This window comes from Pseudorca crassidens, chromosome 1, assembly GCF_039906515.1.
Source record: "Pseudorca crassidens isolate mPseCra1 chromosome 1, mPseCra1.hap1, whole genome shotgun sequence".
In the NCBI taxonomy this organism is placed as follows: domain Eukaryota; kingdom Metazoa; phylum Chordata; class Mammalia; order Artiodactyla; family Delphinidae; genus Pseudorca; species Pseudorca crassidens.
Window position 1 is genome coordinate 146,550,403 of NC_090296.1, and position 27,546 is coordinate 146,577,948.

At 43.5% G+C, this 27,546-nt stretch overlaps 1 protein-coding gene across 14 annotated transcripts in view; it reads right to left on the reverse strand.

The window, feature by feature from the left end:
• CPEB1 (cytoplasmic polyadenylation element binding protein 1) overlaps window positions 1-27,546 on the reverse strand; it is a 100,360-nt gene that overhangs the window by 10,738 nt on the left and 62,076 nt on the right. For 5 of the 14 annotated variants that reach the window (XM_067697884.1, XM_067697902.1, XM_067697924.1 and 2 more), the window contains 3 exons: window positions 15,399-15,587; window positions 3,531-3,757; window positions 1,513-1,765 (listed from right to left, as the gene is read on the reverse strand). In XM_067697884.1, coding sequence (XP_067553985.1) covers window positions 1,513-1,765; window positions 3,531-3,757; window positions 15,399-15,587 — 669 coding nt within the window. Of the gene's footprint in view, window positions 1-1,512; window positions 1,766-3,530; window positions 3,758-15,398; window positions 15,591-15,793; window positions 15,925-15,953; window positions 16,135-17,121; window positions 17,142-27,546 lie in introns of those variants that run through there. The other 9 variants (XM_067697913.1, XM_067697876.1, XM_067697892.1 and 6 more) reach the window with 6 other exon arrangements.

Here is a 27,546-nt window from a genome sequence, read left to right on the forward strand (position 1 = left end):
CAAAATAAAATAAAAATTTTTTTAAAAATGCAGTGAAGTGCATTTGTGAAGTGCAATAAAGTGAAGCTCAATAAAACAAGGTATGCCTGTACTTGAAAGTAAACAGGGCAATTTTTCATACAACATCCTAAATGCTTACTGGTCCAAATGGACCTTCTCCCCAAATGTTCAAATAAGGAACATTATACTGTTTCCCTGAACTCATCACTCACAGAAGTTAGGACATTGCCAATAAAAACCAGCACCAGCAACCCAAGATAAGAATGTCACAACTGTTCCAAGTCAGAACAATTCCCCATCATTTCCAAAGCTATCGTTATGGTACCTAAAGAGACACCACCGGGCCTTCTATCGTATCGGTCTTTAATCCTGTCCCCACTCAGTCCGTGCCCTTCCAGATCAGAGACTGACCTTAGTGGGAACTGGCTAGTCCTCGCCTATTTTACTCTCCTCCTCCAGCACTGGAGCAGACAGCTAATGAAATGAACCACCATTTTCATTCAGGACAATAACATGGAAGGTCATTCTCTAAAAGGCATAGGCCCAATGTGTTGCTACAGCAAGAAATTAGGCACCATCAGCAATATTTTGCAAACAAAAACAGAAGTCGATATAACGGCCTCATCCAAAAGCACAGTAAAGTCATTTCACAGGAAAACAATGGCAACAGAGAAAGTACAAACACAGATTGCCGAAACCATTAAAATAGGGCAGGAGCACTGCTAGGGAGAATGAGATCAGGTCTAGCTCTGTGAGTAGAAAGACAGACATATTGAAACCTATGGAAACAAAGGGAATGGAGAAACTGAACATTCATTTAATCAATTCCAGAACCTTACAATAGTGGTCAGTGAGCATCTCCCTGAAGCACTAGTAAACAATGACATACACAGCTCATTTGCTTCCGAGTACTGGTATAAGATGAACAGATTTAATAATGGATTTTAAGGTAACTTAAACGACAGAATCTAAGGGTTCCTGAGAGACCAGTACACCTGGGGACATCCCTTACCTTGGAGGTTGACAAATGGACCACCCACCCCCCCCCCCAGTGCATCCCTGTGTATACCAATCAGACAGCCCTGGGGAAGAAAGCTCCAGCGTGGGTTGTGCGTGACATGTCTTTGAATTAGAAAGGGGGAGGGAGACAAAATTCTAGGCACCATTTCCAGGGTTTCTCTTGAACACATGCACCTGTGAAAAGAATCAAAAGCGAGAGCAGTGCACAATCTCCACAGAAGAGCAGAAGTCAGAGATGGATCCGACCCCTAATAGGCACAACCCAGTGTGCCAGATTATCTATTGTTCCTCTCTGCTCAGCCTCAAAAAGGTTACCGAGTGTGTCCGCATTAGCACTCACTCCTCAGAATAGACCACTCTGTGCAGAAGCAGACGTCACCATGCAGTCAAGTCCTCTTGTGGACAGTTCCCCAGTCTGTGAACTAAGGTCACTTTTATTCACTGCCCGAGAATGAGGCCCCAGGCCCCCAGCAGGCCCACAGCCACACTCACCTGCAGCTTGCCTGTGTAGCCTGGCCTCTCTCTCTATGCTGAAGGGGTCTTTGGGGGCTTCAAGGAGGTCCCAGGACGGCCACACAGAAGCTCCTGGCCATCTCTTTGATGCGCTGGTTGGGGAGGGCGTGACTGCAGCCAGAGCAGCTTGCTCTTGGTCCAGCCGGGACCCAACCCCCATCTTTAAAGGGTCTCTGGGACCACCCCCCGTCAGAGACAGGAAGGGCAGGGGAGGAGAAATTCGGAGGCTTGACTAGGGAAGAAAAAAGGAAGATAGGTTTTTAAAGGACAGTTGTTACAAAAGTAATAATCACACTATAGAAATTATGAAAAATACCAATATTTGATATATTTTCGTTTAGACTTTCTTCCTATGCGTTCTTAAGATTAGCTGTCCTTATACCATAATTTAAACAAATTCTTTTCTCCCCAGTTCAGTCTTTTTCTCCACGTTGCCAGTCTTCATAACCATTTTTAATTAATTTATGATATTCTATTTCGGGAACAAGCTACACTCCACTGACCTATTCCCCCTACTGTTAAACATTTAGATACTTTGCAAGTTTTCAGGATTATAAATAAAAGCTTTAAACTTTATTTAAAAAACATTTAAATAAAACGTAGCTTCTTCATATTTTGTGTGTTCTCTGGTCAGATTCCTAGACGTAGAATGCCAAAATGCTTTCTATGAAGGTTCTGTGTTCTATTAGAAATATATGAGAACACAAGTTTCTAAAAACAACAAGCTTGTGTCAAGGCTCTAAATTCTACTAATTTAAGTGGGTAGAAATGATACCACATTATCAAAAAATAAACTAAAATAATCACTCAATAGAATATTTCCTGTAAGTTCAAATACTGCCTCTATTTCCTCTTCTGTGACTTGTCTGTTCATACCCCTTCATCAATTAACCTTTGGGGTGGGAATCAGAGAAAAGTTCTTTAAACGAAATCCCAAAACATTAAAGCTGGTTATGAGGCAAATTTCCAAGACTAAGGCCCATATAAAGTAATGAAAAGAATTATAAAAAAAATATATATATATATAAGCATCCCATCTAATCCCATTTTATAGGGGAATAAAAACTGCAGCCCAGAGAATCAAAGGAGCCCTGCTTGTAGTTACCTTTCTGGAAACACATCCTGAACAGATAAAACCAGGGAGTAGTGGGGACACCAATGCCAGCTTTCATATCCTAGGACAGACTGGCGGGAGGCAAGGTGGGCCCTAAGAGGTCATGTTATGAATGGGACGTGGCAACAACCAGCGTTGCCAGTCTTGGATACGGAAGAGAAGGGGGAAGGAAAATAGCCATTATATTCATTGAACAGTCAGCTCAGTGGCTTTGGTAGTAGAGAAGGCGGCTCAGAAGGCACCTTAAATTGAATTTTACTTTAGGATGATTTCTCCCTGCCATTCCTATATATTTACTTCTAATATCCCCTATTCCTCATCTATCGTAATCCACTTTCCAACTCCCTTTAGCACGAGTGCCACACATGTCACACGTGGCTGTAGATGCAGAGCAGGAGATGCAAAGATTAACTCTGAGACATTATTTCATGGATTCGTCATGGCCTCTGAAAAAGAGCTGGAGTCAGATCTGGATTAAAACCCTAGACCCACTGATTACTAACTTGTGATTCTTAAAATCATCAGTTAAAATATTTGAGGTATCATACATAAAGGTACATAAATGATATTGTTTAAAGGCTAAGAAAACACCCATGGAGGTCAAGGAACAGAACACTGCCAGGACTCCCATATTTATTTTTGAAACTAACTTTCCCAAGGGCTCTTGGAGCAACCTGTAGAGTCCTCAGGTCAGGTCCCGAAATGTACTGCTCAATGCACATAATGGGTATACGAGGCACCCTCTATTCTGTCGAGGATGGAAAGCTCTATACATGTCTCCACACCTCCCATCATGCCACCTCGCGGCCTGCATTCTAGTGGGCATGCATCCCACCTCCAGCTCACGTGCTCTCCCCACGCCACTCTGCAGCAAGTTACATACAATCAAATCTGAGAGATGATCTGATCCAGAGCTGAAGCCACTGGTGTCTGAGTCAGAGGGGCTGCTAGAACGGGAGTCCAGGATGGGCCGGGTGTCCAGGCGGGATCCTCTAACGGAGGGTGCTGGAAACTTGTCCACCAAGTCAGATCCAAGGGGGTCCAGAGGCAGGAAGCTCAAGGGGGGTTTCCCCAGGACACTGCCCAATGGATTGTGGAGCATGCTCAATACTAGGAAGAGAGAAAAAAAAAAGGGAGGAAATAAAAAGGAAGTCTCATGACCTCTTAGTTTTCTTTCCAGCCAAGAGCCCTTGCCTTTCCCTCCCACAGCCACCCAGCAAGATGGACCAAGCCACGACCACCGAAAGCATGACAGAGCCGCAGTTAAGAGTGTAACGAGCAGACAGACACCCGGGGTCCATGAGCGGAAGGGACAGGATGGCATTCTGAAGACCCAAGTTCCTGCTGCAACAGAAGCAGCAAAACTCCTGCTCTCTGCCACCCAGGCTTGCGGGTCAGGGCCAGCATCTGGGAACCTGTACCACTGGGGACCCTGGTCACAACTGCTATTAATGTCTGGACACACATGCCCGTGTTGCCATAGGAGATGCCTTCAGCACAATTAGGAAGCCCAAACCATACTCCTTCCTTACTATGTTTATTAGAGGAACTCCCACCTTTCTAACACTACATAGCTAAAATACAGAACTTCATGGCACATCCCAGAAGTCTGGTAGAGCATGACATACCACCTCATCTAAGAGATTCCTTTATGCAAAATTCTAGCATATGCAGATTCTCTTCTATGCACCCTTGGACTTCACACATTTAGGATGGAAGCAGAGTGATGCTGTGGTTAAGCCGGCTCTGGCTTACGACAATCTTGGGGTGAAACCCTGGGTCTGACGCACCTTTATATGGCTGCGTGCTTGGGGAAGCTCTCTGAGTCTCCATTTTCTCATGGCATCTTGGGTGGAATACCAACTATTTCATAACATTGTCAGGAGGGTTCAATAATTAAGACAGCAGATGGAGTGCTCAGCACAGCAGTACCCAGTGCACAATATTTAAATATTAAACATCAAAAAAGAGTGAAGCAGAGGCCAGGAAAGATAAGGGAGGTAAAGAGGACGGCAAGGGAGAGCAGCATTTTCCCACACTTGGCCTTGGGGAAATAAGGAATCCAAAGCAAAGCAAAACACCCTTTTATCCATGAGGAGGGGGTGGAAGAGGGCTTTGGCCATGGAGCTATGGTGGCACCAAAGCTAGGTAAGAAAGAAGCCATATTAATCTGATTTTGTTTTTTCATCTGGAGAAAGGGGAAAACATCCCCCTCAAAAAGGCTGTGAGGTGAAACCAAAATAATGCGTTTACATATGAAAGTGCTCAATAAACGGTGGCTGTGACTGGCTCTACCTCATAATTACTCACCAGTACCTGAGTGAGACACAGGTCACCAAAGCTGGTTTTCTTTCAGGGTCCAAGTCAGCCTGAAAGTCAGCCTGAATGTCTGGCTGGGGCTGTGGTGAGCCTCCTGAGGCAGGAATAAACCTCTCTAAGCATGAAATCAAAGTGAAAGCATTCTTTCAGGGTATTCATGACAGAGGGTATGTGCAAGATCAGACCAACCTGCTCTCCGTTGGCCAACCACCTCCCTCTCAGCTCAAAATAAGGTAGGTGTATCAATTTTTTTTTTTTAAATGCAGGGAACAGTGTGGATGTGTTTATTTTATTGTGTTTATTTATCCTTGATTTTTAAAGAAACTGTCCTACTGTTCTCCAAAGCAGATGTACCATTTTACCCTCCCACCAGCATTGATGAATTTCAGTCCCTCCACATGCTGGCCAACACTAAGTAGGGTTGGTTTTTTAAATCTAGCCAGTCTAACATGTATGTGTGCTGGGGAGGGGGGAGCTTTACCATCTTCAGCAAGGAGTTTATTACTTAGTTTATGACTTCCTTTCTTAAGGAAACATTCTTTTAAAACTAGGACTTTCAAAGCAGTTTCCCAAGCACAGGCACTGAATATGCACAGGTATGCTGAAACTAAGTGTCCCTCAACGCTTAGATTCTGACACCCATCAGAAATACTTTTGTCAAATTTCTCAAATACTCCTGACAAACCCCTACCTCAATGAAACACCGAGCCCAAGCCCCTGGAATTCACGCCCTGAGAGGGCAGGAGATGTGAAGATTTATTCCAGGCTCCTACCTGCTGCTGCAAGACGTGTCAAAAAAAAAAAAAAGCACTGTGAAAACTAACATATCACATGTATTGGTCTTAAAAGTGGTACCATTGCCCTAAGAGGGCCTCACCTTTCTTCACATTTTACGGAAACAAGGTTAGAGCGGTGAATGATGAGGTAACAATCACATCACAGAGAGCTTCGAAAACCAAATTAGGGTGTTTAGATTTTATCCTGAAGGTAAGTGGGAGATACTGGGGAGCTGCCATGGGGACAGCCAAGGAGGCTGAGCAGGGACACTGGGGAGGACAGTGCCGGTACCCAGTGCCCGGCTGGGACTGAGTATTAAATCAGACTTGGGTGACTCTCTCCAGCAGCGTTGGGAACCTGGGTGGACACTGCACCCATACAGGGCTGCGGGTTTTTCCCAAAGAGGGTGTGAAGGAGGAAATGAGACAACAGGGTTGATGGTCCCAGCAACAGAGATGAAGAAGGGGTCATGCATTACAGGTGAAAGACAGGAGAGAGTCAAGATGCTGGAAGCAAATGGAGAAGCAGCAATGGCCATGTGCTGACAGCTACCAGAGGAGGGGAGGGGCAGACAGGAGAAACAGGAAGAGGGGAACAGTGAAGTCCAAAGTCCTGAGGACGGTGAGGTCCAGGGTGTGCGACCACAGGTGGTTGAGGTGGACTGTGTGGAGGCTAAAATACTGGATAGGTCATTCACGTGGACGTTAAAGGGACCCACAGTGACAAGTGGGCCTGGGGTTAAAACAAACAGAAAACACATATTGAGATCTTCAGAAAAGGGAAAGGACAGGGGAATTGGTAACAACAACAAAAAGAATGACCCTGAGGTAGATAAGGCTGGGAGAACACGCAGCCTCCACTTGAGAAAGTGACATCCTGAAGGAAAAAACCTTCAGCGGAGGCAGAAGTTGGCAGGAGCGTTCGCCAGAGACAAACAAGATAAAGGGCAGTTTGTTAATCCTAGGAAGGGTGGCACAGCAGAGCTCCAAGAGTTGTCAGGGAAACACAGCATTAAGCAGGATGCAGAAAAACGCTCAAGGAGATGGCTGGCCCAAAGGACTTGTGTCAGGGGGGCATCAAGGAGGATAAATATGGGCCACAGTAACTACGTCTTTACCCAAGATTTTAAAATAGTGTATTTGAAAGAGTCAAAAAGCAATATGGGTGCCAGTGTAGACCACCTTTCTCATTTACAACAACCTGTATTCATGACTGTGTTGATACATCTGTTCTAACACCCACAAATCCATCTACCTCAACTAACCTACAATTTTTTTTTGACATGCCCACAAAGGTATATCTTGAGGCTTTGTCAAATTCCTGTGTCAAAGCTAGCGATTATGTCTGTAACACTCCTCTAATCTGATAATAAGCCTGTCTAAAAAGAAAATGGCATGACAACCCACAATGGCCACTAATGAACTCCACTTCCTTAAGTGCTCAGAGTTCATGGTCAATCATCTGTTCTCCAGTCTGGAACAGGTGCAGTCAAGCTCCGACCATTCACTAATAGCAGCTTCCACATGCTGCACATCTAGTATATGCCAGATACTGTGTCAGAAGCACTTTAGGTAAATAATCTTCCCTGCATCCTAAGAAGGGGGTATTATTACCCCATCTTAACAAAAGGAAACCAACGCTTAAAGGGCAAGTGTTTGTAGTGAGTTTGTCAGCTAATTAGTGACAGAGTGGGACCCAATTCTTTCTGATTCCTTGCTTTATCCTTTGTAACACACCATTCCCTACTTTTTTTTTTTTTTTTTTTTTTTTTTTAATACTCAGGACTTTACATCTTCTTGTCTTCATGTTCTTGACACCTCTCTTTTGTTCAAATTCCTGTAAGACCATCAACTACAGACAAGCCATCTCGGGTTCCAGAGGTCAATACCTTGGGATCTAAATCATCCAGGTCTTAAAACTTCTCTAGGACCTTGCTGCTCCAGGAACTCATTAAAAATGTATCTTGAGCCCCACTCCAGACCTACTGAATCAGAACCTGCATTTTAACAAGATCCCCAGGAGATTTGTGTGCACATTAAAGTCTGAGAGGCACTAATCTAGAAAAATCTGAGGCTTGCTACTTCAAGCTTCTAATCAGTCCCCTTACCACACCCCAGAACCTTTCGTATGTAATTAGTTCCTTGACTTAAAAAACTGTAGGTTATTCAAATACAGCTCTTACAGCACAATGGCAACTAATACACAGGAGGAAAAAAGAACCCAAGGTGGCTATGTAGGACATTTCCCAAAGAGTCTGATCTCTGAAACATGCCCCCCAACCCCCCCGACCCCCACCGGTGTGGGGAGGGGGTGCTGGAGGAGAGGAGGGAGGGAAAGAGACCTAACCAGGAAAAATAATTAATATTAAAAAAATTGGCATGGACTGTGATAATAGTTTCAGTAAAAGTGACAGCCAGAAAGAAGCTGAACATTGTGAAAAACATTCAAGACAAGAACTCTGTAAGCTTATATCAAGCAAATACAAAGAGAGCGTGGGCCTACTGCTTGAGGCAGACAACTGCTAAGAGACAAAGGAGAGAAAAGTGCTATTAAGGACACTATTGGGTCACCAGAGAAAACTGGAATATGAACAACAGTTTAATGAGAGTATTATATCAATTTTAAGTTGACTGAAGTTCATAGCTTTTGCTATACATGAATGTACGTTAGAACATTATTCTTTATGGTACAGGAAGAAATTATAGAGAGAGATATACATATAGAGAGAGAATTGAAAATGATAAACCAAATGAGGTAAATGTCAACAACAGGAGAATCTGGATAAATGAAATACAAAATAAAAATTACACAAAGGTTACTTGTATTTCATTTATCCAGATTCTCCTGTATTTGTGACTTCTGTAAATTTGAAATTTCCAAACAAAAAAATTTTTTTATGACCGAAGGAAAACCAGTCAATGCCCATTTGACTTTCTTCACCTTTTTCAAGGCAACTGATCCGACCAGAAAACAGAAATCAAGCACAACCAATAGGGACTAGAATCCCAGGGGAAAAAATGGTAACTGAGTACCTTTGGAGTCTCTACCTGTAAGAGAAATCATCTTCTTTTAAACAAGCTTTTTAAAGCATCAGAAACACTTGCATAGATATTTGCAGACACACATAGGTACAAAGTTCTGCCTTCTCAACCAAGCACACCAAGGGCCATCCTTACCACCCCACTCCAGCAGTAATTAGCTCAACACCTGGCAGAAAGCAGGTGATCAACGCTTGCTGAATATGAATAGTACTGAAAGAAAGGGAGTATCATATCCCTAGGAGCCAGTATGCTCACTGAGGCTACTCCCCTTCTATCAAGGTTATTCAGTTTAAGGACACAGTGCTGACTGAGATGCTATTCAGAATTAGAGGGGAAAAAACCTTAGTTCATCCCAGCCCAGCCCATCACCAAAACAGAAGCTGAAAGTACTGTTACTTGCCATACCAAATTTGTGACAATATTCCTTCCACTAGTTTCAAATACTTTCTTCAAAGAGAACTAAACATATATAGATACAGGCTGAAGAGAGTCACTCTCCCTGGGATCCTCACAACCACTGAAATATACTTCTACATTCAAATACAAGGAGCAGGGAAGAGTATCCACTGAACACTAATTCCAACCACACAGGAAAACGGGAAAGGGACAGTGCTGTCAGACAAACATGAAACATCAGAGTGTACCAGAATTAACACACCTGGGTCACATCAGCACCTCCACATCAGTTTCCTGCAAATATTAAATTGGAAGAGGCCAAGAATACAGGAGTTTGACTAGAAGATATAGGGAAGACAAGAAAACCTGTATCAAGAGGCCAAGGATTTTCTAGGTGGTTTGATAGTTTCTTCAACCCACAGAAGGAGCCAAGTTCTGGAAACTGTCACTCATGGTCAGATGCCCTACAGTGACCTGACTGGCCCTCTATATAGCCCAACCTCACAAATGACCTGGCTATGTAGTTCTCTGAGTATCTACAGATCAAAGGGAGGAAAGCAGCAGAGACAGTGGGCTTCTTGGAAAGGTGGGACCTCGTTTCAAGAGACAGAGCCTGTCTTGCTCCCAGCTCAGCCCATGAGACTATATTCCCCTATATAAGGTTGCTGAGTAAGGAGCATTGATTCCCACCAGCTGGGAATCAGGAGGGAAGGAGCAATCACTTCTTCCTAACTTGAAGTATAAAGTATACCTCCTGGGAAGACACACTCTTCAAGCCATATAACCCAAAATCCAGTGGAAGTGACAGGTTCCTTATGCTGTAGGCCAGTGACCGATCTCAAACTACACTCCCCATCGTACGGCATAGAACTTCATCAAAGTCAGATGTCGAGTATTAACCTAGATGGACTAAGCGGGGGGAGAGAAGTCCCATAGTCCCTTTCAATGGTGGCCAAGGCCCTGACCTCTTTGCTCTGCTCCTATCTTGACCTCTACAACTCAGGGATCAAAGGAAGTCTGAGGTTTACCAGGTGCCTCCAGCCCTGGTGGCCAAGTGTACGGCAAATCCTTATCTTCCAAAAGTGACTAAGAAAAACAGTATGCTCTCCCTGGAGCACAGGCACCCATCCCCACTCACATGCCGGCAGGAATCCGCATCAGCTACAGACAGTTCTAACAGAAGTCACGGGGAGAAGAGGACCTGGCAGAGGGTTCCAGCTCATTAATGCTACCTCAGAGGGTACAAGAGACCAAATCAGCAGTAATATTTTTAGACTGATTGTTAACTTTCTCCACTTTCACCCTTCTGTGCCAGCTCCTGTGGGTTTTACAGCTGAGTCACTGCTGGAATTTTCTGAAGCCTTCCCCAAGAGTACAAAGGCACCCAAGAGTGATGGCGGCAGCAGCAATGGCAGCAGGAGCCAGGCACCAGATGCCTGCACTGCAAGACACTGAGCTTGAGCTCAGCTCAGGGAGAGCCCAGGCCTGAGACATCATAGTCTGTCTAACAGGAGTAATCATGGGAAAAACCCAGACCAGGAGCCATTATTTCCAGCCCGAGACACAAGGCTGCACCTGGAACCCTTCTTCCCTATCCCAACCCTTGGTCCTGGGTTGCCTGCTCAAAATCTACCTAAAGGCATAAGTGAGGAGCACTCATTGCAGGTATAACAACGCTCTCTGCCTATGACCCCAACCCTGCAACTCTACAACACACCCCAACTCAGGCGGTGATCCTGCGAGTCTGAATTCCCTCCACCAACTCTGGATCCCACAGGTCCAAGGTGGTACCCGACATAGCCTTCCTCCCCGATCTTGATCACTGGACAAGTTTCATTAACCTGAAGAAATGACATGCTCAAGTCCCATGTAAGGTCAGCAATACTCGGTCCCTGGACCCAACCACCTCAACTTCTTTCTCACCTAGGAGGTACCACGTTGTCACACTGCTCCTCAGGCCCTCCCTCCTCTCTGCACTAAAAGCTATTCTCCTCAGTAGACTACCTGACTCCGTGACAGAATTCATGCTCCGGTGTATGAAAAAAACTTTCTGTAAATGCATCATCATGCCCTAAAAGCTATGAGGGCTCAGAGATACTGATCACTGAACCATCGGTCCGTCCAGATGATCAACACAAGTAGGAAGCAGAAGAGAAAGAGACTTTGTCTGAACTCTGTAGTTCAAACTTACCCGGAATTAACTCAGCACTCATCATTCACTCAGTAAATACTTACTAAAAAGACAGGAGCCAGGCTCTGTGCTACATACTGGGAATGTAAGCAGTGAAGACTTGGACAGCTGAGGTAGATTTGCAGGAGAACTTGTTTGGGCCCAGAAGTCCATGTTCCACAGAGAAGGAACCCAACCCTACTTTGAACGTTGCCTCAGAAAGGTTATTTGGAAGTAGAGCAGCAGCAGAAGCAAAATGCTGAAGACTCCCCTCTCATCCCAGGCTGATTCAGCCTGCAGACCAATGGGGAGCCTGTAAGTGACAAAGCACAGGGAACATACTCTTCACTGGTTAGGGCAGAAATCAAAGAGGGTGAACAGGTTAATCTCCAAGGGACTTCTAAGGAGAGTGGGAGGAAACAGGACACGTCCTCTGGCATCCTTAGACTGAGCGTCTGGTCTGCCCACTGGGCTTCTGCACAAGGCCTTCATTAGGAGTCCTTGTTTCCAGGTCCCCTAAAGTAGGTTCTCAGTCACCCCACTTCCTGCTGAGTAATGCTGCATGCAAGAGTCACCGGGGGAAGGCAGGAACACAAATGCATCGGGGAGGGGGGCACAGCTGATGAGCTGAGACTCAGGGTGAAGAGGGAGTCAGAACTGTCTCGTGCCCTAGCCTTGAGGGACCCTCGGCAAAGGAAAACATCATGGCTGAACAGCCCTGGAGTTGTATATACAGAGATACCTTCCCGGAAGTGTTCTTGCTCAGCACGTTAGGGTTCTGCCCACAGGAACACAGGTGTGATAGGAAGCATAAGAGGCTTGGAATCAAAGAAACCCAGGCTCGAATTCTGGTCGTTGTTTCACCTTTGGCACTTCACGAGCTCTGTGAGCATTATTTCCTCATCTTTCAGATAGGAACAATAATAGTACCCATTTCACAGGATTGTGAAAGCATTAAATCATGTGATATACTTCATATAGGAAGTAGTCGATAAATGGTGATTAGTCACTCTCTCCCCCATCCCAGGACATTGAGGATAGCTTTCATAGCCCTCCTGTTCCATTACAAGACTTAGGACACTGCAAGTAAGACAAAGGTAGCCCCAGACACATGTCACTGGGGTCACCTCTAACATTCATCTTGCCCTGATGGGAAGGAAGGCCTCCTTTCCCAGCGTGAGATGAGGCCTTAGGGGTAGGCAGAGTCTAGAAGGGAGGGACCTCACAGAGTACCACACCCAAACCAATGCTGGCCTTACAGGCACAACTCTCGAAAACAGATTACACCCCAGGGTCTTCCTGCAGGCCTCCCAGGCCAATGAAATCCATGTAGCAGAAGGACCTTAGCCCCTGGAGACAGGTCTCCATGTACCAGTCTCATGCTGAGAATCCAATGAAATGTTGCCCCAATGCCAAAAAAATCCTTAAGGGAGAAAATGAAAGCCCCCAAGCACAGCAACTATCATGCTGCATTTGGTATTCGTTCTATTTCCCCTTGATAGTTAAGGGGATTTTTAAGGGCAATAATTTTATTCGTTGATGTATCTTCAGTGCCTGGCACACAGCCAGTGCTCAAGTATTTGTTGAATGAATTTAGCCAAGATTTTTCAGGCAAGAGCCCTGCTATCTCCAACCTTGCCCCCTACACATTGCTGAAAACTTAAAGAGTTGTGGAAAATGGTCAGATGTAAACCCATAGCCACATGGGGCAATATATCCCCCAGCAGGGCCAAGGAAGAAGCTTGCACCAGGCGCTCCATGCAGAGACAGCAAGCTACCAGGCTGTCTGCAGTGATGACTCCCAGACTGTCCAGAGCTGTTGAAATACCTCCTCCCTCCCTGAAGAAACTGAGCTAGTTGGTCTTCAGATGGGGAGGCAGTGTAGGCACTGGAATGTGGGCTGCATGTTCCTGCATTGCTGGCAAGGGTGCAGCTGGCTGGTGGGAGGGCTGCGTCCTACTCCAGGAGGCGGCACCCTCATGTGGGCTTTCCAAGAAGTCCCAGAGCTCAGAGAAAGGAGAGAGATGGCCATCACCACAGCTCCCAAGGATAACGTGGGGATCAGGGATGGCTGCGCCCTCAACCCTCGGAAAGGAAGACATACACACACTAACCCTGCCCTTGGCTAAGTCACACCTCTGGGGCAACTCTCTGGGTTCCCATGAATGCCAGGGCCACAGATTACAGGCCCTCCCTGATCCAAAAAATCATGTAGTGTTTATTACCTAAGTGCCTGACACAGAACATGGAGAAGTAAATCCACCCCCACTTCAGAGACAAATAACTACAAACAGGCCTTTCAGGTGGTGGGGACACTGAGGAAATTATGGCTGGGCCCAAACTATTTTTTTTTTTTTTTAACAGCCTAATTTCAGAATGACTTTCAGGCCCTCTCCAAGCCCCAAGTTGGCCCCTCCTACATTTCTATTTGTTATAATACATTTCAGAAGGAACCCTGCAGCTAAGAGAAACCAGAGCCAAATAAGGGCCACACCCAACGTGATGCCAGTGAGAGACACTGTCTTGGTCAAACACTGATCACCACAGACACGTGCCTGCCTCCTGGGTGGGCTCCCCTGTCTTTTGCTCAGATACAGCAGTGAGGGTGGGGACAAGGTCAGCTTCACAGGCCCCCCCCCCCCCGGCTGGCTTCGTAATACCACATAAAAGAAACTACCACTACCTCCATGCCAAGATCTCCAGGCACAGGATACCAAACAGTGACACCACACTTCCCAGCCCAGGGAAAAACCTGAGTCAGCTAAAGGCTGGTACTTCAAGAAATTCTACCTCAACTCAACTAAGGTGAAGCTCTTCCCCACCTGCAGCCAAATAAAAAAAATCTACCCTCTACCCCCAATCAAATGGGATTTACCAAAAAACCGGGCATTAAAATGCCAACAGACACAACAGTCCCAGGCTCTGCAAAGCATTCTAAAAAAAGACCTGCGCCAAACAGGGTGGAGGCCAGAGAAATCAACAAGACAGTACCTTGCTGCCATGACTGCCAGCTTCTGGAGATGGGAGGAAAGGAAGGATGGCAGGCTCTGTGAACCCCACTGTCAGCACCAACAGCAAATGGCCGCCCCCACCCCCCCCTTTCCATCTTTTTAAAGTACCTGCTGCCAATATTCTTTTTATTAAGGTGTAATTTACGTAAAGCGAAATACATAGATTTTTATGTATAGTTACAGTATTTCTTAAGTTCACATTTCTTCCTGAATACTCCAAGCCTTGCATCTGGCCAACCCTCCCCCTTGAACCACAGGAGGGAAATAAACGGGCAATGGGAAGGTCTGAGCAGAAGCAGTTCAAGGGGTTGCCAAGAAGCCCCTTCAACTTGTCCCCATCGAATCCTTCCAAGATGACAAGGGATCCTAAAGGGGAGTGGTTCTTCCTTCATCTACTTGGTCACCCTTAACACAAAGAAAGAAAAAAAAAAGCCTCCGCAGCTGAGAGTTACTCCACCCCACTTACCCTGCTTACCCCTTTCCAGGATCAATGCTCTTAACCTTATGTTAAGCCAATTCCAATATCCCAGTATTACCCAGCCTCACTTATGGTTAAAATTCTTCCCTTGCCATGATTCAGGGACCATCCATCCTTCACACATAGCTCCCTAGTTTTAAAAGCCACTGAGAAATAGAATCTGGACATCCAGTAATCAGCCCCTTAAGTCCCCTCCCCCACCTAAAAGTGTTTTGCTTCATCATCTCCAAGACAGGCCTGGGCACTAGGGGGTTAGCTGGATCTTTTCTGCATAAGACTGTCACCTTGTGGACCCTTCTCGGGGCCACCTCAGGTACAGACCAACAACTCCAGGGAATTTATCAGGGTAAGTGGAAAAGCCATGCCTGCTTTTACAAGCAACCATCTGTCCTGCCACACTCACAGCCAGCATTTCCATCTTTTGCAAAACAGCTCCATGTTGTATGGGGAGGGGGGGAGATGCAAAGGTGAACAGAACAACTGTTGCTGTGGATATCTTCACTCACTACCCCATACACCACCACCACCACCCCAAGCCAACTCATTTTCTGGCACTCACCTGAGTGTGTGCTGCTCTGGGCTGAAGAATCTGAGTCCTGGGTGCTCCAGGGTCGGTCCCAGCCTGTGAGACTGAGGGACTGCAGGCCAAGGCACAAGTCATTTGCATCTGGGAGGCCACGGGAAGAATCTTGCGCAGAGGTGGGGAAAAGCATCCTGCTTGTAACTGTTTCTTCAGAGTCCTGGAAGTCTGCTTTGGACAGGAGGACAGCAGAACCCCAGAGTTAAGGGCTGTTTTCCCCAGTATTATCAACAATAAATAATATTAATAATAGTTTCCTTAGGCTCAAGGACCAGACATCCAAGCTGGCTGGATGCTGCAGCCGCTGCCCCTGCACTTTTGGGGGTATCAGAGGAAGAGCAGTTGCCATACAGCCCCTCTCCCCACATACACACCCCTATCCCGTCTGCATTACAGACTGGGCCAGCATGTGATCAGGCTGCTGATGCTTCCCGCTGCCAGTGACATCAGCCGGCTGAGCCGTGCAATAGAGAGCGGCATCATCCCTCACAGAACGGGGGAGGAGCAGGAGGGGACAACAGGGAGGAGACTTGCCTCCCAGGGAAAAGACAGCACAACAGCTACTTGGAACAGTCCGGGTGCAGTGCCGGTAAGTCAGGGTTGCGAGGCAGCGCCCTCCGGTCTACAGCAATAGTGGCCAAGCGGCCCTCAGGCACGACTGAAGTCCTCTCTGCCGACAGCAAAGCCAAAGCAGCAGACTGCCTGCTTGTGTAGCTCTGCCCTCCTGCCCCTCCCTTTCCCTCCCTCTGCTCTCCACCCCCCAAACCCAAAAACACTCTAGTCCTGGACTCTCTCCAGCTGCTTGCTCAAGCCCTGGTTTTGCAGCCCGATGCAAAGCTTCACAATTCTGCTAGCAAAAATCTATGTGCTCCAAGTGGCCCCTGAGCAGTACCCTGACACAGCAGTGTTTACCACTGAGGATGGGACAACCTTCAGAAAAACACTGTACACTCAGACCCTGGGGAACAACACTTGGTGCTCCAGGCTTGTCAGGAGCAGCTGATCAGAGAAAGGGGGTCAGCTTCGGCAGGGGGAGGGGGAGTCACTGGGCAACCCACATGCCAGAGTAAGATCTGTCCTGACTAGGATACTCCCTGCTCCCAAGTTCCCTCACCCCAAAAAGGATGGGCATCAATCACGAGCAGATACAGCAGGACCAGCTCCTCCCTCCTGCAAGTGTAGGTACAGACTGAGGAAACACTCCCAAAACAGTGTCTGACAGACCGAAATAAGAGAAACAGTCTCAGAAGCAGGACTATGCCTTATCAGAAACCCCATGTGCAGGAGTTCACATCACCTGTCTCTGTCAATACTGTTTCTCTTGCTTTTCCAGGAGCACTCAGGATACACTGGCCAGCTGTAAGGATCACTGATGCCTCTGGCTGCCCAGGCCCCCTTCTCAGGGGTGCTGCCCAGGACCAAAGCCCTATTTCGGTGACCACTCACAGCTCCAGCACCAAGTCCAGCTCTGCCCAGAGCTTCTGGAAACTGCCATTTCCTGTCTGCCAACATACTCTCCTGCATCAGTCCTTTTCCAACATGCCCTCCAGTCACAAGGCTTCTTCCTCAGAAAGGAGGGTAAAGCGAAGGTCCCAGCTTCAGCGAGCAGGCTGCTCGCACCTAGACCAGGTAGGCAGCACTCCACCCTGCTTGTTTTCCCATGTTACAAGAAGAAGTAACCAGATACGGGAAGCATGCCCACCTGGGACCGCCCAGGACAGGGTTACGAAGCGGGCAGAGTGGAGGATAATGCTGTTATCCACAGGAACAGCTGGCCAGAGCCTCCTGAGTATACCCTTCTGTCCACAGGCACTCAGGCATAGCCTAGAGGGGGAAAATGGCCAGTCTGTGGGAGGGACTCCTCCCCTTGGCTTTTTTTTTTTTTTTAAGAGCTTTGCTGCTGTGTCATCCATCCACATTATTCCTGTCTGGCTGTAGATACTCTGCTTGCTCCCTGTCTGTGTCTATCAAAGCCTTCTTCACCACTGCACAGGCTGAGCAAGAACTCACCCATGCTGGTGTCGCCCCCACCCCAGACCACTCCCTCCTGCTTCTCTGTCCCCCTTTCCCCTAAGCTAAGGATATACTTTAAAAATAATCCATATGTATTAATTATAAAAACACAATGCTTCCTTTAAAAAATCCATATTTAAGTACCTATTCCCCACCTACACCAGCTATCTATGTAGTCCCTTCCACCACAATGTGAGCACACCTACAACTAGAAGCAATCGTTCCTCCCTTCCCCATCTAAAATCAGGGCATTTGTGGATATGGGTACCCTCATGCCCCAGGCAGAGAGAATCTAATCAACTATACTCTTGCTACCCAAACTACAGTGTGGCAGACCAGCAATATCAGCATCACTAGGTGCTTGTTATAAACACAGAATCTCAGAGTCCACTTGAGACCTATGGAATTGATCTACATTTTAACAAGACTCCCAGTTGATATTAATGCACATAAAAGTTTGAGTAGCACTGATCTATACAACTACCATGAACTTCCAAACCCAAGCAGAAAGACCTCAGGCCTGAGCAGCACATCAGTTTAAGTCCATTTAGAAACAAATGGCTACAAGCATCTAGGAGCCTGGAGATCTAAATACAGTGTAACTCTCTCCCTTTAATCCCAGCATTTCCACTAAGACATCACCTTTTTATCTTTATCCAGACATTCTCCATTCCACTGTTTCTTTTAGGTAAAGGCTTGCACTACCATTGTAGGATTCTTTCACTAGTTCCTCAAATTAATAGAAGACCCTGTTAACCCCTTGGTGTGGCAGGCTGGGAAAAATTAAGTCGCTTTAAAAGTCTGATAGACCTTGCTTTACTCACCAGGTCTGCCACCGTGTGATCTTGGTCAAGTTACTAAACCTTTCTGAGCATCTTTTCATCTGTAAAGCGGCAACAGCAGCTACCTTTCAGGTGTTTTGCAAGGATTACATAAAGCATTTGGTACAGTGTCTGGCACAAAGTATTTTATCAGTATGTTGCTTTTAGTAGATGACCACATAAGTTATCATCCAAACGAAGGCACTTTTGAGAGAGAAAGGGGGCAAATATTAATAATCATACCAGGACAGCAAGCTTGAACAGAGACAGTCCTAGGTGAACTGGTAGGCACGATCACTCTTATCTGCGGCCATTTGTGTTCAAAAACATTTTACCCCAAAAAGCCTCTTTTCTAATGGCTTCCTGATCCCAGCTCTCCAAACATGCCCATTCTGTTCTACCTCTTCGATCTACATTGACAGGAAGTCTGAGAAGTTAACTGTCAACACAGGATAACACTCAGTAAGTTGAAAGGTCTGAAACACAAAGCCTGATTTTACTAAGTAAAGCCCATCTTTGCTTCTCAAACTCACACCTGATGCTGGACAGGAACTTGACCCTTTTTATGGGAGGATATTCTTTATAACCTTTAGCCAAGCACAAACTAGACACTCCGAAGATACTAAAAACTGGGAACGAGCACATGATGAAGTGAGACTTCTCCTTCTAAGGATATCTATTTGAATAATGTCTCAGCTTAAATGCTTTCTACATCAACCCTAACCCTAACCCTACACGTTTCTCTATCAGTACCTACACAACATTTCCGATTTAAGTTTCTTAGTTTGGTTCAAAAATTTAAAAGCATCTCCCTTTGAAAATATCAGTTATCTTCTTTATAGTTAATCTCTCAAACTTCTTAGCAACTGGACAACTCATGGAAACAAGTAAACTGACCCAAAGTCTGCCACAGTCTAAAATACAGTAACCCCTGGCAGACTCAAAATGCAGAGGTGACCCAGGGGCTCTGGCTCTAGGGCTCAGAGTAGTATAGCCTCAACTCTAGTCATTCCCATCCTCAGCATAAGAACATGTCTGTCCTCTGATGACTCCTCTGCCAACAAAACTTAGCATGAAGCTGCTCAGGGTTCTCTGCAGCTATCATTCTTGAGCATCTGCCAAGTAGGGAAATGAAACAAGAGCAGAGCAGTAAGCCCCCATTTATGAAACCATTAAGTCAGGTTCCATTGTATAAAGGTAGATGGTGACTGCAAGAAGTCTGTTGAGGCCCCTGGGAAACCAGAGATGGCTTCACACAGCAGATGCATCAAGAGCTGATCCTCGGCAGAAAGGGACCTGGTTCGGAGGAGGTAATAGGGGAGAAGGTAATAAGCAACGTGTGTTTGGGCTAGCCAAGCCAGGAAGAACTGAGAACTGAGGAATATCAAACTGATGCTCAAGCATGCAGTGGAAAATCTCTGTACACTCTTAAATAAGAAATAATGTGGTAGAGGGCCCAAGATGAACCAGAGATCCAAGCTAGGGAGGCCAGCCAGGGAGGTAAGGGATGAGAGGAAAGAGAAGGAAGAAGACGGCAGAACAGCTGGATAAGGAGGGAAGAGGAGGAGCTGGGGAGCAGGGTAATATGTTAAATGACGTAAAGCAGACTACAAAGTTGCATCTGTATCATGATTATATAACTATGTGAAAATTTTGTATGTTGACAGATGATGGTGGTAAAGGAGTACAGAAAAATACAAACAGTTTATGTGTGAGGGTAGCAGGCTGCTAGTGGATTTACTGTACTTTAGTTATTGCACAAACTGTACAACGAAAGCCGTCTTCTCCTTTCTTTCTCTTTAGACTTTCAACAAGCGCACTATTACAATTTGTACAGCAACCACACTTGAAATCTTCTACAAAATCTCAACTTCATCTCCAAATTCCAGTCCCTGGGAATAGCAAAGGACATTGAATCACTTGTCCCCATTAAATTTCTTTTAAATAACTGACCTTACAGTCTGTTGAGGCTACTTAAATCAACGATATATGGTTCCTGAAGTTTTAAAAAGCCCATAAAGTAGCATTTCTAAGAATGTATTTCTAAAAAGACTGTTTGAAAGACTATTCCCCTGCCCCCACACCGCCAACTCAAGAAAACAGAAATGATTCTAAACATCCATTTTGACAATCTAAAGAGAAAGAGCCAACATGCAAGAAGTCAGACATCTGCCACGATCATGTCAACTGTTGTGTGCACTGGGGCCCTTTAACCACTCACACCAGGGGGACTGAACGTTTCCCTAAAGCAGTACTTCTCAGACTTTCATGGGCATAGGAATGACTTAGGAATCTTTACAACACTGACTCTAACTCAGTGGGTGTGGGTCAGGTCCCAGAATCTGCATTCTTAACCTACTCCCAAGTGATATCTTACACTACTGGTTTGCTGAGCACACTTTGAGCATTAAGAGTTTAAAATGGTCTTCCTGCCCCAGACTCTCTCTTCCAGGTAATTCATCCCATTCTTACACAACACCCCCTCTTCATGGTGTTCATTCTCCTAAACAAGTGCCCTTCAACGGCTCCCTGTAGCCTCTCAGATCAAAGCCAATCTCCAGGCTTACTAACTTTCTCTCACACTATTCATCAAACTTTAAAGGCTGAACTTGAGTCAATCACAACTCCCTGGAAGGTCACACTCTAAGAGAACCATGTACTGTTAACCTGTGTGTTAATAACAGTAGTTCAGAAGAGAGGGAATGCATGATGCCTAGGATGTTCAAAGAAAGCTTCCTTATAATTTCAGCTATACTTTAACCACATTACAGATTAAGGTATGAGAGGTTATTAGGTTTACTTTGTACTTCCCACCATAAAAATATGATCATTGGCTCATTTTAGTCTCAACCACATTAATGATCTTCAAATGAATTCTGTAATTTATTTCAAAGCAATTTCTATAATGTTTCTGAAAATAAATATTAACAATGTTTAGATTTTAAAATGGCATATAACATGTTTACATACCGGAAAATTCAATATTATTATTATTATTATTTTTTTTTTTTTTTGCGGTACGTGGGCCTCTCACTGTTGTGGCCTCTCCCGTTGCGGAGCACAGGCTCCGGACGCGCAGGCTCAGTGGCCATGGCTTACGGGCCCCGCCGCTGCATTGGCACGTGGGATCTTCCCGGACCGGGGCATGAACCTGTGTCCCCTGCATTGGCAGGCAGACTCTCAACCACTGCGCCACCAGGGAAGCCCTCAATATTATTAAAAAGTCATTTCCCACCAAATTGATCCACATACTCAATGCAACCCCAGTAATATACACGCCTTCAAGCAATTCAATGACGACATTTTTAACAAATGGTGCTGGAACAGCCAAATACCCATATGCGGCGGGGGGGGGGGGGGGGAGAATGAACCTTGACCCCCCTACCTCACACCATTTACAAACATTAATTTAATATTAATCAGAGAGACCTAAAAGTAAAAGTTTTAACTTTTTAAAGCTTCTCTAAGAAAATACAGACTATCTTTCTGACCTGGGGCGGGGGGGCCAGGGGGATGCATAGCAATGTTTCTTACGGAGGACACAGAGAGCAACGATCATTACAGAAAGTTTTGATACGCTGGACTTATCAAAATTAAAAACGTCTGCTCATCAAGACACCATTAAGAAAATAATTAAGTAACCTACAAAATGGTAGAAAGTATCTGCAACCATACCTGACAAATGGCTAGTATGTGGAGTATATAAGAAATATTAACAACTCAAAAGTAAAAGAAAAAATCAATTTTTAAAAGGGCAGACAAATCTTCAAAAGGCATTTCACACAAAAATACAGAACTGGACAATAAGCACTAGAAAAAATGCTCAATACCATTAGTCATCAAAGAAATGCAAATTAAATCACAATGAGAAACTACTACATACCCACCAGATGGCTAAAATTAAAGACTGCTCCACAGTTTGCCAACATTTGGTGTTGCCGATCAGAACTTCCATATATTATTTTATGATGGTACAACCACTTTTGAAAAAGCTCTGCCAATTTCTTATACAATTATACATATACTATCCTATGACCCAGAAATTCTACTCCTAGGTATTGAACTAAGAGGAATGCAAGTGTATGTCTACAAAAAGACCTGTACGTGAATGGTGATAGCAACTTTATGCATAATCACCAAAACCTGGAATGAATCCAAGTGACCATTAACAGAAGAATAAAATGTGGTGTATACATACATATACTAGAAATTACTCAGCAATAAAAAAGAATAGACTATTGATACATACACCAACATGGATGAATCTCAATTACACTGAGCGAAATAAATATGACAAAATGTTGACTGCAGAGTCTAGGTGATGGGTATTATGGGTGTTCACTTTATAATTCATTCATGTTTTCTGTATGCTTGAAAATGTTCAAAATAAAACGCTGGGGGAAAATGAAGTTAGACTTTTTCTGACTAAAAGCAGTAACTGGTTTGATGATAAAAACGAACTTCATTAAATTAGATTTTATGGTTGACATTTTCCATAAACAGAATGAGTTAAGATCTACAGACCCAAGGTTTTGACAAAACATAAAGCAAGTGATAAGATAAAAAGTATTTTAAGGGAATTCCCTGGCGGTCCAGTGGTCAGGACTCCACACTTTCACTGCCAAGGGCCTGGGTTCAATCCCTGGTAGGGGAACTAAGATCCCGCAAGCCACACGGCACAGCCAAAAAAAAAAGCATTTAAAAACACTGTATTCGTAAGGGTATATTTTTTAACTTAACAGCCTTTTAATTTTCTCAGTCCTTCAGGTAATGAGTTAAACAGGTCTCTAAGTGAAAGAAAAACATAGTCATCTGAAATCTCCATAGGCATTCTTGGAATACTTCCAAAAAACTGAGAAATTCAATGACTGATGCCTCAGGTAACAAATCTTTTCACAACTTAGATGGTTTCCAGTTCCTTCTTTTCAACAAATATGAAGGAGTGAATGGAACTGCTGGCAAGTAAATGACTAAAAATAATGATAGATGACTGATTTTTTGCATACAAGTCAAGGAGTTCAAACAACTGAATGACACTGCTCTATAACAATACCCTCATTTCCCATCTACTTATTTATGTGAACAAGTTTACTCAGTAGGGCACAGATCTATAAAAACAGAAAAGAGGAATGTATTTGGTGTTGAAAATGCTGAGTCATTCTGGCAATACGTGAGTCATCCAAAATTACATGAGTTATAAAAACGCCTCATTTCTCTCATTAAAAAGCATTTCCAATAAAGTCTTAATCAATTGTCCTAGCAATCAATGGCCACAGCAATCCAAAACACTTACAGCCTTTTAGTCACAGGAAATAATTTAAATTTTCAATTTATGTAGTTTTTGTTGCAGAGAAGTATAACACGTGATCAACAGAAGACTAAAACTGTAAAACATTTCATTAGTATAATGTTCTGTGAGAGAAGTAGACTAGAAATACAAGTAAAGGAGAAAAGGAATAACGAGAAATTTCCCACTTTAATTAAAGAGCTTTAACTTTAATTAAAGAGCTAATTTACAGTTTTTTAAACAGATATTATGGATAAAAATCTCTACAAATTTTGATTCCACTGCATACATTTTTCGATGAAATTTTAGATACCAAGTTAAATGTGCAAGGAGTACATTGTATTTTTTTAAATGTTTTTTATTGTGGTAAAATATATCTAACATAAAATTTTACCATTATAACCATTTTAAAGTGTTCAATTTAGAGGCACTGAGTACATTCACATTTTTGCGCACCTATTACCACTAACCATTGCCACAACTTTTTCATCTCAAATTAAAACTCTGTACCCATTAAATACTAACTCCTCACTAACTCTTCCCCCAGTCTCTGGTAGCCATTTTCTGCCTCTGAATTCCATTATTTCAGGTACCTCCAAGAAGTAATGTCATGCAATATTTGTCTATTGCGTCTGGCGTATTTCGCTTAGCAGAATATCCTCAAGGTTTATCCATACTGTAGCATGTATCAAATTTTCCTTCCTTTTTAAGGATGAATAATATTCCACTGGATGTATGTACCACATTTTGTTTATCCATTTATCTGTCCATGGACATTTGGGCCATTTCTTTCCACCTTTTGGCTACTGTGAATCAATAGTACTGCTATGAATATCAGTGTACAAATATGTGTTCCCGTCCTGAGTTCACTTCTTTTACATATATATACTTAGAAGTGGAACTGCTGGATCATACAGTAATTCTATGTTGAATATTTTTTTAGGAACCACTGCATTATTTACCACAGCATCTACACCCTTTTGCATTCTGCAAAGCGTAAGTGTTTCAATTTCTCTACATCCTTGCCAACACTTGTTATTTTCTGGTTTGTCTGGGCTTTTTTTTTGTGAAGGGCGGGGGACAATGACCATCCTAATGCGTGTGAACTGGATCTCACTGTGGGGTACATTGTTTTTTAAAAATTGGATAGATACAAATGTTTGAAGACTGCTGCTGCTTAGTCCATGAAACCCCAAGATCATGTTTTTAAAAATTTCCAACACCCCAGGTTTTTGTTGAACTGTTTTTCTTTCTATACCACCCAAGTGGTCCTAATGGCAAATGCCATCTTCTTGCTGGATTCTGCATCACTGATTACAGTGATGGTCCACAGATGGGCATTTGACCCAACCTGGGTCATAATAACTCATCCCTATGACTACAGAGACCAGTCCTGGTATGGGCATAACTCAAGCCAAGCTAATTGAGACTTTTTCCCTAAGATTTTTCTAACTGGGTATTGGAAAGAAAGAATCATTTCCTGACTTCATGATGCCAGAGGATGTGAACACAGCCCCTTCCTTAGATAAAAGAAAATTATGCAAAAGGAGAAAATGAAACTCACACTGGAAGAGAGGCAGCAAAGAGATACAACCTCAACAAAATTTCTTCCTGTTCTGTGAGCTATATACCAACAGCCTTCCAACACATCCCACGTTTTGCTAAAGTTAATTCTAATTAGGTGTTTGATCATTTGCAAATAAGAGTGTTCTGTGTAATTCAAGCCCTTCAGCAAGGACTGACCAAACAAGTAATTACTACAGGCAGGATGAGTATCTCTGGACAAAGCCCCTGATGCCGGCACCAGATGAGAGAGTCAGCAATAAAGGAAAGCAAGAAAGGAGCTAAAAAGACCACCTGGTTAAATCATCTTCTTTTTTTTTTTTTTTTAAACTAGTGAGCCAACAAGGATCAGATAGGACCAAAGCAAGAAAGCTACTAAGTGGTAGAAGTGGGATCCAAATCCAGGGACCAACCTGCTTTCCTGCCTCTCCCCTGCTCCAGGGCACTTTCTCAGGTCCAGGTCTACACTCATACTACCCCAAATCAGACTTGCTTTATCAGTAAATTATTAATGGATTCTGTTTTCTCCAGTTAGGTCCCTATGGAGCTCTGTTCTAAACCTATCCCATCCTACCAGGAGTTCAACTCTCAATACTAGCTCCTCCCCCTTCTTATCATCCTTCCCCTAAACACCCACTTATTCAGTAAAATGTCAATTTCACATTCTGGTGTTTCCAAGATTCCATTGCCATGTACATATATAGTTTTTGAAGGTGACAATTTCTTCCTCATGGAGAACAAAAACGAAAACTGCAGATTTAAGTCTAGCTCCACCTCATCTATGGCTCTGGTGTGGGAGTTCCTGAAGCAGAATGTTTTGAAGACTCTGGTACAGAGTCCTGGAATACAACATGCTGTCCAGGTGGTGTCCCCAAGTTGTAAATAAAACTAGCATAATCTAAACACAACAAAATGTTACTATGCCTGATGCTATACTGGTTCAAATTTTGGGATCTGCAGAAGTTCCTTGAACATTACACCAAATTGAAGACCCATTACAGTGCCAATCATAACAGATCTAGAGAATATAAAAGCTAATGATTTAGAAAGAACTGGGTGCTTTCAGATAGTTTAGTAAGATAGTAAACTAATACAACATTTCTGGAAGCCAATCTAACTAAATGCTTTAAAAGTACTTATCTGATGAAAAAATTTTGCTTTTAGAGATTTATCCTATGTCCAAATAATCACAGATATAAGCAAAAGTTTAACTTCAGGTACTTCTACTAGTGTTTAAAATAGACACCTATTTAAGCAAACTATCTCCAACAGTTTGAAATTCTTAACTTTTCGTTCCATGAACCATTTGGCAATGTGCTAAAGCCTATGAATGGATACCTTCTAAAAATAATGTTAAATATGTAAAATAGTGATCATAATTTTGTAGTGATGAATGTACAACACCTCAAGATATGTACAATGACTATAAAGCAATCAGACAAGAAATGTCTAATCATCCTACTGATGATTATTATTATTGCCGAAGAATTAGGTCCGGCTAATATTATTTTGACTTTTTGTCCACATTTAGAAGGAAATGCTACATTTCAGTTAAACGCTGGTGAAAATAAATATCTAAGTGTTTCCCTGCCCAAGATACTCGACTCCCTGAATTCTATCCACAGACTCAGGTTAAAAATCCCATAATGCGTCAATCTTACAAAGTAAAATGCTATGTAACGTTGAAAAAGACATGGGAAGTTAGTGACACAAAAAGATAAAAGAAGAGAAAGAGGCAAATTACTACATAGTATGTTCAGAAAGCTTTCTCTTTAGTAAATATAAGAAAAATACTGGAGAGATACACTAAAATGTTAACAGTAGTTGTACCTGGGTAGCGGGATTACCTATGATTTTTTTCCTTCTAATTATCTGTTTTCTTCAAAATTTTTACAATGAACATATTATGATAATAAGAAAAAAATACATGTTACTAAGAAGGGTAACTCAGACTTAACATCCCCTAAATAAATTTGAAAAATTAAAAATTTCTACAAAGAAAAGTTCATGTAGAGAGATTTTAAATTTGACATTAGGAGTTCAATGACAATATAAAATTAGGATTAAAATTCAATTAAAGTAAAATAAACCACAGAATATTAAAAATAGAAGAGACTTTGGAGTCTACTTAGTCTGAGCCCCTCAACTCACAGCAGAAACACCCTCTCTTGGATTGATTCCAGAAGCCTTAATCCTTGACGTTTCCCTCTTCCCCCATTAATAGTACTCATTTCTTTTTCAGTCAAAAAGATGTAAAACATCTACATTCAAAAACCAGAATGCACACACTAAAGTGGGAGTAATCTTATTTGTGATCAAGACATAATCAAGCCTTAGGCTTTTAGTGGTAAAGCCCCGACATTGCAACAGATGGGGATGGTACTATGCAGACCAAGGATATCGGAAATTAAACATCACATTCCCTACTTCAAAAAGTGAGAAA